The sequence below is a fragment of the Diadema setosum genome, chromosome 5 (genome assembly GCF_964275005.1).
Source record: "Diadema setosum chromosome 5, eeDiaSeto1, whole genome shotgun sequence".
Classification (NCBI taxonomy): Eukaryota; Metazoa; Echinodermata; class Echinoidea; order Diadematoida; family Diadematidae; genus Diadema; species Diadema setosum.
The window spans coordinates 27,200,970-27,213,724 of NC_092689.1; the positions used below are offsets into that span (position 1 = coordinate 27,200,970).

General features: G+C 37.7%; 1 protein-coding gene across 4 annotated transcripts in view; it reads right to left on the reverse strand.

Moving 5' to 3' along the window:
- The window catches only part of LOC140228662 (calcium/calmodulin-dependent protein kinase type II subunit alpha-like), a 199,151-nt gene that overhangs the window by 155,929 nt on the left and 30,467 nt on the right, over positions 1-12,755 (reverse strand). For all 4 annotated transcript variants that reach the window (XM_072308921.1, XM_072308920.1, XM_072308919.1 and 1 more), the window contains exon 3: positions 7,808-7,867. In XM_072308921.1, coding sequence (XP_072165022.1) covers positions 7,808-7,867 — 60 coding nt within the window. The remainder of the gene's footprint in view (positions 1-7,807; positions 7,868-12,755) is intronic.

Consider the following 12,755-nt stretch of genomic DNA (forward strand, 5'->3'; position numbering starts at 1 on the left):
ATACATATCTACATATACTTCATCAGGTTGCAAACACACGTTTAAAGTCAAACTATACTGCAGCAGGGCACTTTCCTCTTTCTAGAGCAGCACAGATGTAGATTTCTTGTTTAAAATTGTTTCTCCAATGACATTGCCCACTGCTGATAGCCTAGTTTCCATGTCATATCCCCCCAAAGTCATGTGAAAGTCACCTAAATTCAGATATTGCCATCATGCCATGGTTTGAAATAGACAGCACATTTCATCCCACGCAAAGGGCACGTAAAATGGAGAACCACTCGTGTACATGTATACTATATCTCATTATTACCAGCATAGCCAATGCCTCCCCTACCCCCCCCCCTTTAAACACATGCACACACACACACACACACACACGCACACACACACACATACAAGTTAACAGACACGGACATAATCCACATTTATAAAAAGACACTGTACTCAGATCTGTACACTGTGTGTACAAAGGCCATGGAAGAAATCATAGCCATGAAGCCTACACTTCAATAGCATTATTATAAGCTTACCTTTGGGTAACCCTGCATTGTACTAGTATTTGCTTTTTTGTTATTCTATCCCCATTCCTGCCTACATTGTGTGTTTGCGTGACCTGAGTGTATGCATGTGTGTGTCTGTATGTATGTTGTATATGAATAATCAGTGCATGTGTGCTGGAGCACTTATCTGTATGTTTCCATGCACGCATGACATGGCTCCGTTCGGCATCAAGCGCCGAACGCTTCTAGTATACATCTGCACCCTGTTTTCTGATTTACAAGAATATCTGCACAGCCATTAATGGTTGATATTGATTTGTCGTCCAGCCTTTGGGGCATCCAAGATGCCTCTAAGTCACTAACGAGCGCGGGACCGATGTATCAATTCTGCCTTTTTGCTGATTTGCTGCGCTCTCTCTCTCTGCGAAAATGGCTGTGCCATGCACTGGCCAGCTTTGAAAAAAAAAAAAAAAATGCGATGGAGGAGGACGAGGAGGCACAGAGGGCATGAATAAATCACGAAAAATGCGCAGAGGAAAAAAAAATGTACGGAACCCTGAACACAGGCTTGGTGAAAGATGTAGCCATCTCTACCCTGGAGTGGTTGTGCCTTGGTATTGTTGGTTATATATTCAAAATATTATTACAACAAAAAATCTCAACAGGCGAATGAAAAAAAACAAAAAACAAAAACAAATGCTGCTCTTTCCTTTTCTGGTTTGTATTTTGACTTGCTTATTGACAAGCACAGGGCAACTAAAATACAATTTGGCCATCTTTTCCACATTACATGACTAGAAATGATAGCAACCTGAATATCAATGCACACCTAGACATAACAAAATGCAAAATCTATCAAAATGCAGTAATTTTAAAAGATTCTAAAAATTGCAATCCTATTTTCATTGTTAGTCATTCCAATCAAACCTTGCTTCACTAATGCTAAAATCTGCATTTTCTCAAATTTACATCTGTGCACAGTATGTTCTTGTCTGCATCTTCTATCTCATCTCTCATCTTCTATCCTCTTTTTCTATCAAGGTAATTCTCTACCATTTATATTTCTACCAAGTTCACCTGCCTAAGCCAATTCACACAAGCATCATTTTAATCTTTCCAATGAATTGTCGTCCTTGCTCCTCTAATCTCTTCCGTTGAGAAGTATCTGACTGTAACTTGTGACACCATCCTAGTTACAGTCACAATACATGTTGTTCCTAAACTTTCAATCTTCGATAATTACATGTAGCTTGTAGTTTAGCCCTGTGAAGACACATTCAAAAGTTAGTAATCTTAGAGGTTAGTCGATGATTAGAACCACACAATATCTCCGGGTTTATGCTCTCTCCACAAGCCATTGGAGGGAGGGGGTTTGTAACCGAACTCGAAAGTTAGCTTGACCTCATTATGAATGCTATTCCCCCCCACCCCCCCCCCCCTCCCCTTCTGAGGTCAATCTCCAATGCATGCTATACACTACTGCATCGTCACACAATATCCAGTTTATCACTATTGCAGTGTACAATATATATCTTCCAGTTCTGCGGTTTAATCATCAAGTGAAACTCTCGCTCCATAATGCAAACTTTAAGATCAAGTGTCCTGTGTTGACGCACATCATTGTTCTAAACTACAATTTGGTAAGTAACTAAAAAGTTGTTTCACAGCACTCAGCATACTTCCGGTCCCAGCTTGGTCATCACATTGCACAATACAATGGCTGATACTGCTCCCTGTTTGTGCCCTACAGTTTCTATATTACATGGAATTTACAAAGAGGTTTATTAAAGAAACTAGGCATTGAGCATTGACAAGCTCCTATTCTTCAATTTTTTTTTTCCATATAATCATCAGAATTTGTCATACTCATGAGTATTTTTGCATTCCTCTCATATACAAGCCACGAAAATAAATTTGTATCGTCCAGCCAACAGCTCCTCAAAGTGAAAGCACATATCCTGGCACACTGACCACATTAACTGACTAGGTTCCCTGAAAGTCTGTGTTCCTAAATAAAAAGGGATTCTGTTACATTCCAACATCTACTGATGAATCCATAAAAGTTCAAGGGGGGGGGGGGGGGGGAATATATCTAAATATCAATTATAACAATACTCTCTATTTCGGCTTGACAAATTCATGTGGCAGCCTGATCGAAAATTTGGCACACATCTCTCTGACGTCAATATCAGCCACCTGCAGAAGACATCTGTATGAAATTTTCATTTCCTGCATAAGAAGGCCACCGACACTCACGACACCCGTCTGTCTATTCATTTAGAGAGCATACTTTGAGGCAATAGATAAATGACTATTGAGCCGGAGAATAATACACATGTATAGTAATATCATTTTTTCTGGTATAGCTCAGCAGTCCACGACACAAATATCCCAGTTTGGGGTCAAGTGCGTAGGCGCAGTAAATACCTGTAAACAAATTGCCGACAGTAGACCTGTGGGCGGCTCATTCTTTGTACACGTTACAGATGCTTACACATTACTACACTATTTGATAAGAAAAATGGCAAAGGAATGAGGGTTTTGTTGCCATTAGGACAGAAAATGAGCAATGTTTTGGTAGGCTGCAGGTTGCTATGCACTTGTTTATCAATGCCACTTCCTGAAATATCTGATAAGTAATGGGGTATCACAATCATGATCGACCCTTATCCTCCCCATTGTAAATTTATTCAAGCAAACTTCCTAAATAATCTTCCCTAAACTTTACAATGAGAACCTTTCACACACTTAAAACAGATTTGTTGATTTTGAACACTTCTACAGGTGAACCCACTAACTACTTTAATCCATGCAAAACAAACAACACAAACATGAGAATGCATATATCTCCATGTAAATACTGCTTTAAGTCTATTCTATGTCTATAGCTTGTGCATAAAAACATTGCAAAGAAAACACCTGACACTTGGGTTTTGTGGGTTTTTTTCTGTTTTTTCTGTTTTTTTTTTTTCTTCTTTTTTTCTAATGATGAGCTAATGTCCAATAAGTTTAATGATCTACTCTACAGACTATTACAAAGTAAAATTCCTAGTTTGGCTTCTGTATGTTGCCAGAATTTGCATTCCCCATTTCTTAGTGAATGCCACCTACCACACACTTAATATGGGAGTACAAGAATATAAGATCATTTGAATTTCGCTTCATTTCGGCCATCTCTGTAAAACACAGTCTTCATACATGATGTAGGACACTACGTGGACAAAACATCCCTGATCTTTTTCTTTCCCATTGTTGTAGCCTATCCCAACTCCTAGCCTCAGCCACTGAGAAGCTGTTTCCAAGAAGGATGAGCTGTTTCCACGAAGGAGGCCAAAACACACGCCACGTGCCAAGGCAAGTTAGGAGAAGTGCAGCCTGACAGCATTCATTGAACTTTAAAAACCCTGGGCCCTGTTTTATCAAAAGATATAATCAATTTCAAATTTCTTTAACACACAGGCTGCTATAGACTTCAGGCTGCTATAGACTTATGATAGATATAAACTTTATAATCAATTTTAACTCTTCATTAAACGAGGCCCTGGACTTCTTTCTAAGGTGAGAAAACCATTGTTCCACGCAGGGTTTCCTGTCTTGTTCTCGCCTGTGAAGCAGTGTCCCCCCATCAGTCTGGCCTGGCCAAGAGTATTCAGACAGGGGAGTATTCAATTTCTCCATCACAGGGTCAACTCGATACCCTGATATTGTGGTGTTTCATTACACCTGTACATGCTTGGCTTGTACGGGCTCCTTGGTTTTGAGTTTGAGGTTGCATTTGAGCCACAGTCTGACCTTGACTTCAAGTGAAGTCATCATTTGGGTTGCATCTGAGCTGAGATGAGTTTGAGTTCAACACTTCACAAATTTCCTTCTGCCTTATAACATGAGGTTAAATAGGAAAACAAAACAATTGTGAGCAAAACTTTAATGGAGTGCCTCATAATTTTGATATCTGCTAGCTCTTGCCAAAGCCAAACTTGAGTGAAACTTACATCTTTTAGACTACAGCTTTCTCCATCTCATTAAAAACAAACAAATAAACAGAAGCAGAAGAATCTTCAAAGTACCGGTTTATCAATTTCAGAGCAGTATAAATCAATTCTAAGCAGAATGGCCAATATCTATTAGGCATGGGCAGCCAAGAAGAGGCTTATGGCAAACATAAATAGCACTGTCAGAAGGCATTTACTCTATACCATTTCAGGGGAGTTCAACATCGTGTATTCTCTGTAAGTTATCTATCATTGGAACTGATGAAATGATTATATTAAGCAGTAGCAGTATCAATTACATCATCATCATGGAAGGGTCTCTACAGGAATCTTAAGTGTGCCCTACCAATTATTGCCCTATACAAAGACCAGTATAATTTTGGGGAATACAAAGTGTATAATCTAGATTTTTTTTTTTAAACTAGTATTTTTTGTTGTTTTTGATCATGGTACAAAGTCTTTCTTTAACTGATTTAGAAAGCCTGTGTGTTAATGAAAAAATTGTGGATTAAAAAACAAAATCCATTGTAATGCAATTTTGTTCACTCATCATTAATGTGTGAAGTTAAAGGGTGTGTACACATAATGTGTGAAGTGAAAGGGTGTGTACAGTTCTGGTCGAGGTGAGGATTTAGCTTTTAACGTTTTGCGAGATATTCAGAAACCACTCTATGAGATGTCAAAGAGCATGCAGGTCTAAGGGGTATCAAAAGTTTTTTCGATGGAAATCGGTTATGAAATGGCTGAGATATCCAAAAACAAGGTGGAACAAAGAGATCCTAATAAAGTTGCGGCATGTCGCCTTTTATTATTAGCACTTTTTTTTTTGATATCTCAGCCATTTGAAAACCAATTTTCATCAAATAAATGTTGAATCCTTCTTAGAATTACATGCTCTTTCATATTTCATAAGAGGCTTTTCATTATCTCACTTAGGAATGTTCAAAACATGAATCCCCACCTCAACCAGTACTGTACAGTCCCTTTAAATTCAAATTCACATTACCAGACAAAGGATTGAGGCGACCTCTGAAATTCCATCCGTGACATAAGGTGCTAATTTGTATGGTATCAAAGAGAGTCATTATGAACACAACAAAACCATCAACTTAGCTATCCCTCAGGATGACAAGTTACACTGGAAACTTCTAGTACCCTAACCCCTGTCATTTGAACCTCAACAATGTTTTGTGATGAGAAGCAAAATTGTTTATGTAGGGTTCAACCATCCACAAGCTATGAGTCACTCTTGATTCCGAATCCGACATCGAGCATCAATCATATGCGTCATATGTCAAATATCATACCTTGCAGAAAAAATATAAGCTGATGCCTGCATTAAGTATATAAAGGAATCAAAGCTGGGATGTTGTTCATTTTGTCAATTCTTCCTTGTGCATTATACTGCTTGCATGGTGGGAGGACTCACAAAAATATGATTTATCAGTTTATTTTACTGCTATCACAATGCCATCAGTGAAACCTCAATTTGAAAACTCTAGTTGCTAATTTAGACAAAGACTAAAAAAAAAATCATTTACTGCCTTGCAAAAGCTGTATGAAAGAAGTGATTAGACAACGAGAAAAAGAGCTGATTTCCAAATAATTTGCACTAAATGTCTTTTATTTGCAACCCACAACATTGTGATTGGTAACTTCATGTCAATTATTCAAGTTTTATATGCTTCAGTGCTGACAAAGATGAATTATACATGCTTAATGCACACAATCACACTCATGTGAAATGAACTGTCCAATTCTGAATCCTGATGTCAGTAGTGTCTTATTAAAAATTGCAATATCTCTGACTTCACGTGCCATTAATAGCTTTTTGTCAAGGTCTACCTGTATGATGCTAATTGTTTCGGTTCCACTTTCTGTCGGCCCTCCCTTCTCTCCTCCAAGCGGCCCGTTCTTAACCAACAAACGGGGCTGCTTGTCGGACAATTTCCGCCTCGCATGAGAAGGCTAGGGCCACTTAGGTTGGTGACCATTAGCTGTCGTCCATTAGCGTCTTGTCCCAAATTGAGTGGGGAAATTGCCAATCAATGCACTCATGAATAATTACCATACCTCCACAAAACAGCAGGGGAGGAACATTGTTTCAAGGCCTGCACAAACAGATGATACTCTTGACTATGTGCAGAGCTGCTCGCTCTGAAGTGCATTCTCATTTCCTCTAAAGAGGCTTCCCCGGAGTGCCGACATCCCCAGGGTCATGTCAGCACACGAAATCCAAACACAAAATGACTTTGTCCTGTTCTCATAATGTTCATTTCATTCAAACCTGTTTTCCATGCCAACTATATACTCTCAAGATATGCAAAGTGTCACAGTTCTCTTACAGGCACAAACTCGCCATCACCGACAAATCAATACCAGCCGACTCAAAACTCAACTTCAACGTGACATATGTGCTGTAGACTAAAGCACAGACGGAGACAAAAATCAGACAAGTATACATATACACACACACACACACACACACTAACACTAACACACACCCACACACACACACACACACAAACACACCAGATGTCACCATATAAAATGTGCTATATGCAGATACATTCATGATTCCTTCTTTTCCTTTTTACTAAACTTATTGACATTTTTTCAATATTTCAAACATGCATTTGTATATTCAAGCAACATGAGACTAACCAGACAAATGCAGGAAACATAAAAAACACTTATTACAAAAAAGAAATGAGTATTGGAGGTTATTAGATAGTGCGATGAAAAAAGGTTTATATGCCAGACACCTATACTTATGTATTCCATAATTTAGCCCATGATTTGGCCCAGAGAATCTGTGGATGGTCCTATAAACTTCTTTAAGTAGTATTCAGCAGAGTCCGAGTCAATTTTACCTAATTCATGACTGAAGAATTTAGCCCATGGCGCATTATAAGTAACCTGTATTATTATTATTATTATTGAAGAACAATTATGCCAATTAATTTTACCGAATCATATTACCATGAAATCTGGTAAATTTTTACATATAGTTAAGGAAAATATGAATCATAAATATTTTGCCATGGTTTGTAAAAGTCAACTTTTTTGACCAACAATGATTTCCATGACTGATAAAAGCACTGGATTGAAGAATTTAGAAAATGAAAGAGAGAGAAAATTCACTTTCATAGAGAGATAACGGCTCAGTGGGAGATTATTTTGCATTATTTAAAAAAAAATAAAAAAATACTGGACAGAAAAATGACAAGTAATTAATTTGATCCCAGAATGGCAAAATTACTAGCCAATTGTGAGAAAAACACATGTATACACACACAACAAAGACCATACCTATGTTGGGGTGCTGTAGTTTGCGGCATATTCTGGCTTCTCGTTCCAACTTCTGGAAATCTGTAGAGATCAAAGGAAAAATAGGACGAAAGCAGGGTAAACTGTCATGCTAACCACACAAAATGACAAAATGAACACTTCTTTCAGAGTCTGTTATACTGAAATGAAGATAAGACTGAGTACTGCACATGTATTGGTACATCTTTGGCACAATTGACACCACTTTTTGCACTAACTACCATAAAAATGGATCCTATGAATGTGATGAGGCTAACATGACTTCCACTTAAAGGAAGAGTCCATCTTTGCAAACAAGAATAATAATATGAAAAACTGGCACATTTGAGTAACATAAATATTATGTGCTTCGTTAGTTTCTGTCAAGTCTATGCATTTCTGCATATCAAATCAGTTACTCTTTTTTTTTTCTACTGATGCCTAGATAGAGGCAAGTCAAAAACATTATTCAGTAATTATACCAGTTACATTTTTGTTATTGTAGTCTACTGGCCAGGTTCTCTACATGACAAGAGATAGTAAAATGAAATACACACAAGAGATATTTGTTGTAATGTTTTATTCTAGATAGATTGTAGCAAAAGAAACTACAGCTTGACAATATTTTGAATTCAAACAGACAAGCCTGTTGACCAATTTTTGTTTTTGGGTTTTGTTTTGTTTTGTTTTGTTTTTTTTGGAGAAATCAATGCCAGCCACATTTCGACATTTACTTCAAATAATGGAATATTGCAAGTTCTTACCTTAGTTTCAGAATGAGCAATATCTATTCCTAATAAAGATATTCTTACTAGTAATAATTTCATCTTTTTAAACATATTAACTTTCAACAGTCAGTAGTAATTAGAATACGAGTGCTAAAATAAAAAATCAGCAGGGTAAAACTGCACGACATTCACATTTGACCTTTGCTTTTCAATCACACCATCTGTATTCTACACCCAATGAAGGAAATATGATGGACAAAATCAACAAAATGTCACTGTATAATGTTTATCATTGACCTTTGTTCCTAATCGAAATTGTCAATATTTCACATCTCATAAAAGAACTAGAAATGTCGCTACGGCGACTGGTGTATGCCTCCGCCATAATGCATGGTTCTCCTAATAGGTCTATAGTACAATGTCTTGACAATGTGTGATGACAGTTTCACACAATTGGCAAAATATTAAAATGACAGGTTTGCCACAAATGTGCTGAATGTTCACTTTCATAGAACTAGGTTCAATTGGATGAATGATTAAAACGTCAGAGTGCAGGTATTTGGGGGAACTGATGATTTTCACTTGACTTTTGACCCTTTTACAAGTTTATGCATTGAGTAATTTTCAAGGTATTGAGAAAAAGTATAATTTCAGTATCAAATGGTAAAATAGTATTATCGAAACCTGGCCTTTGACCTTTGACCCCACAGTTCCAAAGAGAATCACTGTTAGGTAGAACATGCATAAATATGTAAGTTTCATGACAATGGGCCGGATGCATAAACGCTAGCAATTGCTTGTGCTAGCCTTTTACTCGAATCCGTATGCATAAAAACAAGCAATTGCTTGCAAGCAGAAGCTCTTGCTAGCAAGTACAAGCAATTGCTGGCTGTCCGCAAGCAATTGCTTAGAGACCAAGCATTTGCTTAAAAACGTATGCATAAAACATACCTTTTGCTAGTTCTTGCTAGCAATTGCTTACGATTTTCCAAGCTCTGTAAAATGAGCTTGAGCTTTTGCTTATCTGGGACGTTCCCTTTTAAGTATCATTTTCATATTCATGGAAGAAAGACAACAATTGTGAAGGAGTGGTATAAATCTACAAGAAATTACTCTTAAGTAGAGTAAGAAATTTTTCATTTCAACAACGGGAATGTCCAGTGGTTAGCACGCAAAATTTGATGAAAAACAGGTAGGATGTCACACTTCGGTGGAGAGCAAGGAGACGTCTCTCCACGTGCGATCTGGCAGATGCGGGCTATTGTAAGCAGTGATGGGAATCAGCCAGTAATACGAGTGTGTGTATAGTTGTGTGTCTGTGTGCGTCTGTGTGTGCATTTATGAGTGTCATTTCATAGCTCTTCTGCTATGTCAGGAAATGTTTCTGCACACACATGCCCTTTCAAATGCATGCTGCCACACTTGCCTTTGTTCTTGTGTTCGCACAGGCGTGACGTCCCTTTTGTTGAAAACGCAAGCAATTGCTTGTGCGGGACAAGCAAAAGGTATAAGCACTAGCAAAAGGTTATGCATATGGATTTAAGCAATTGCTTGAGCTAGACCTTTTGCTAGACAAGCTTGTGCTTTTGCTTGAAGCAATTGCTTACAAGCAATTGCTTGTTTTATGCATTCGGCCCAATACCTTGAGTTACTTTTGAGATATGGAGGAAAAAGTGCAATCTAGCACTTTCACTTGACCTTTGACCTTTTGGCAAGAAACTTCCCACAGAATATATATTGGGTTATACATGCATACATCAAGTTTTTAAAAAGTCCTTCAGGCATTGCATAAATATAAGGAAAGTAGTTATATTTTGAGGAGTTGACCTTGACCTTTGACCCCTGACCTTTGACCCATGACCCCCAACTTCCCTAGATAATCACTGCCCATCGGTACAAGCATATATACTAAGTTCCATGAAGATACCTTGAACCATTTGCGAGATATGGAGAAAAACATTAAAGTTCAATTTTTTTTTCACAAAATAACCTGTGACCTTTGACCTTTGACCCTGTGACCCTAAAATCCACACAAAGTATCATCCCCCAAGGATATACCCTCATACCAAGTTTGATGCAAAACCACCACACGGTTCTTGAGATATCGACAAAAACAAATCGGGACGGACGGACGTAAGGACGTACAGACGTACGGACGGACGGACGACCCGAAAACATAATGCCTCCGGCCACTTCGTTGGCGGAGGCATAAAAAATGCAAATGAAAAAGAAATATCAAGAAGATGTCACTGTATAATGTTTACCTTCAACTACTACTTATCAAAAAATATGCCAAATCATGACCTCATACATTAGGAATAAAACTGTGAACACATCTGAGAAATGGACTTGTAGAGCATCATACGGGCAAGTAAAATGCTACTCGGCGATTGGATGAAGATGATCACAAGTAAGCAACACGTGTCCAATGTTTGTCAGGGGGGCAGAACATTCTGGGATGTTCCCCATGATTATGGGAAACAACAGGATGATGATAACTGAAGTGCAATCGAAGGAGCAAGTTATCATATTCAATACGACTCTATTAAAAACTTACCAGTCCATATTTTGTCACAAATATGAGAATGTCATTTCAAGGAAGCGGCACATGATAAAATTGTGTGTGCACCGCATGTATGAGACATAAAAGTGACATGGTGGCTTGGTGATAAGGTGACAAAGCTGCAAAAATGCTACTCGTACCTTGGAAAACTCAAGTTGAAGATTTGCATTCTTAACGCTTCGTATATGCCATGGTATAAAACCCAATGAATGCTTTTGGAAGACAATCTGGTTTTCAAAGCCATGTAACTTTTTACAGGTACGCATTTGCCAGAAATGCAGAACAGCAAAATTGTGAGGAAAATTGCAGGCATTTGTACTGTGATGTTAATTTTATGACAGAGCTATGGCAGTGATGCTTTCAATGTACTCTTGCATATTGCCATTTATCGGTAGGCTTGTGCGCTATTGTGCCCTTTAGCAAAATATGCAATTATCGTCAAGCCTTTAATTGAATCAGGTATTTCGAACGTGGTTGTAAGTCTTAAGATACTTGAACTAACTTGTGTCGTATGACACAGATAATGGCTTTTGTTATCACAGGAATATACACAATGTTCTAAACTCATTGTTTAAGAAACTATTTCTTAGTACACAGTAGGTTATAAGTCCCTCAGTATCATTTAATCTCATGACTTTTTGAGCATTCCACACTCTTCAGATGGAACATCATGTGCGTTGTTCTCAAATACTAGACATTACCTACTTGTACATGAAGTATTGATTAATACTTGCTCAACATTTTTTTAACAACACTAAATCATTTATCAATTAACACTTGCTAAACGTTTTTTTTTTTTAGTAACAACACTAAATCAAGAAATCATCATACAAATTAGAAACCAAATGAATTACTGGATGCACATATTGTAGATGACAAACTCCTTATCAAGCAGCTACTACCAACCTCAAAGGAAAAAACAAAAACAAAAACTTAATCCCATCTCATAAGCAGGCACTATGTACTTCAAGACTTTTGAAATGAGAATTATCTACGTCAGCAAAGAGAAAATGCATGCTTTCCTTTCAAAAAAAAAAAACAAACAAACAAAATCATCCCTAATGCAAAAGTAGCCTTTTCATTAAGATAAGTGCCACATTAAATTGAGTGTATACACACACAGTAGGGTGTGTTGTTTTAACTACCGTAACAAGCCGCCAGCATGATCATACTAGCCACACTGTTATATTACAGCCTCCATCATGACGGGATTACCGCTACATTACAGGCCATTACTTCCATCTCCTTCATTCTGTGGACAAATATTTCCTGTTGCTAATGGAATCTTGGGGAATTGTAGTGTTGCAAAGTCACTATAGTGCTTCACATCTATCTACATAGATCATTTCATTTTTTTTTCCTACCATGACTTAAGGATTTTTTTTTTTTTATTTGCTCCACATTGACACAGCCTTGGTCTATTTTGCAATTCCCACACTGTGCAACACATTGGTATATTGTTTCCAATAATAGCAAAAGGACACCAAGAGATAGGGCAAATTATCCTGTGTGAAGCATGGCAAATAAGGGGAAAACCTTCATATAAAGAGACTTCTACTTCTAGTAGAATGTTGGGGGGGGGGGGGGAGAACTTCCTTGGATAGAGACTGTTGAAATTCCAGTAGTAACATGGATGCAACTGAGCTTTGCTTCAGAGATT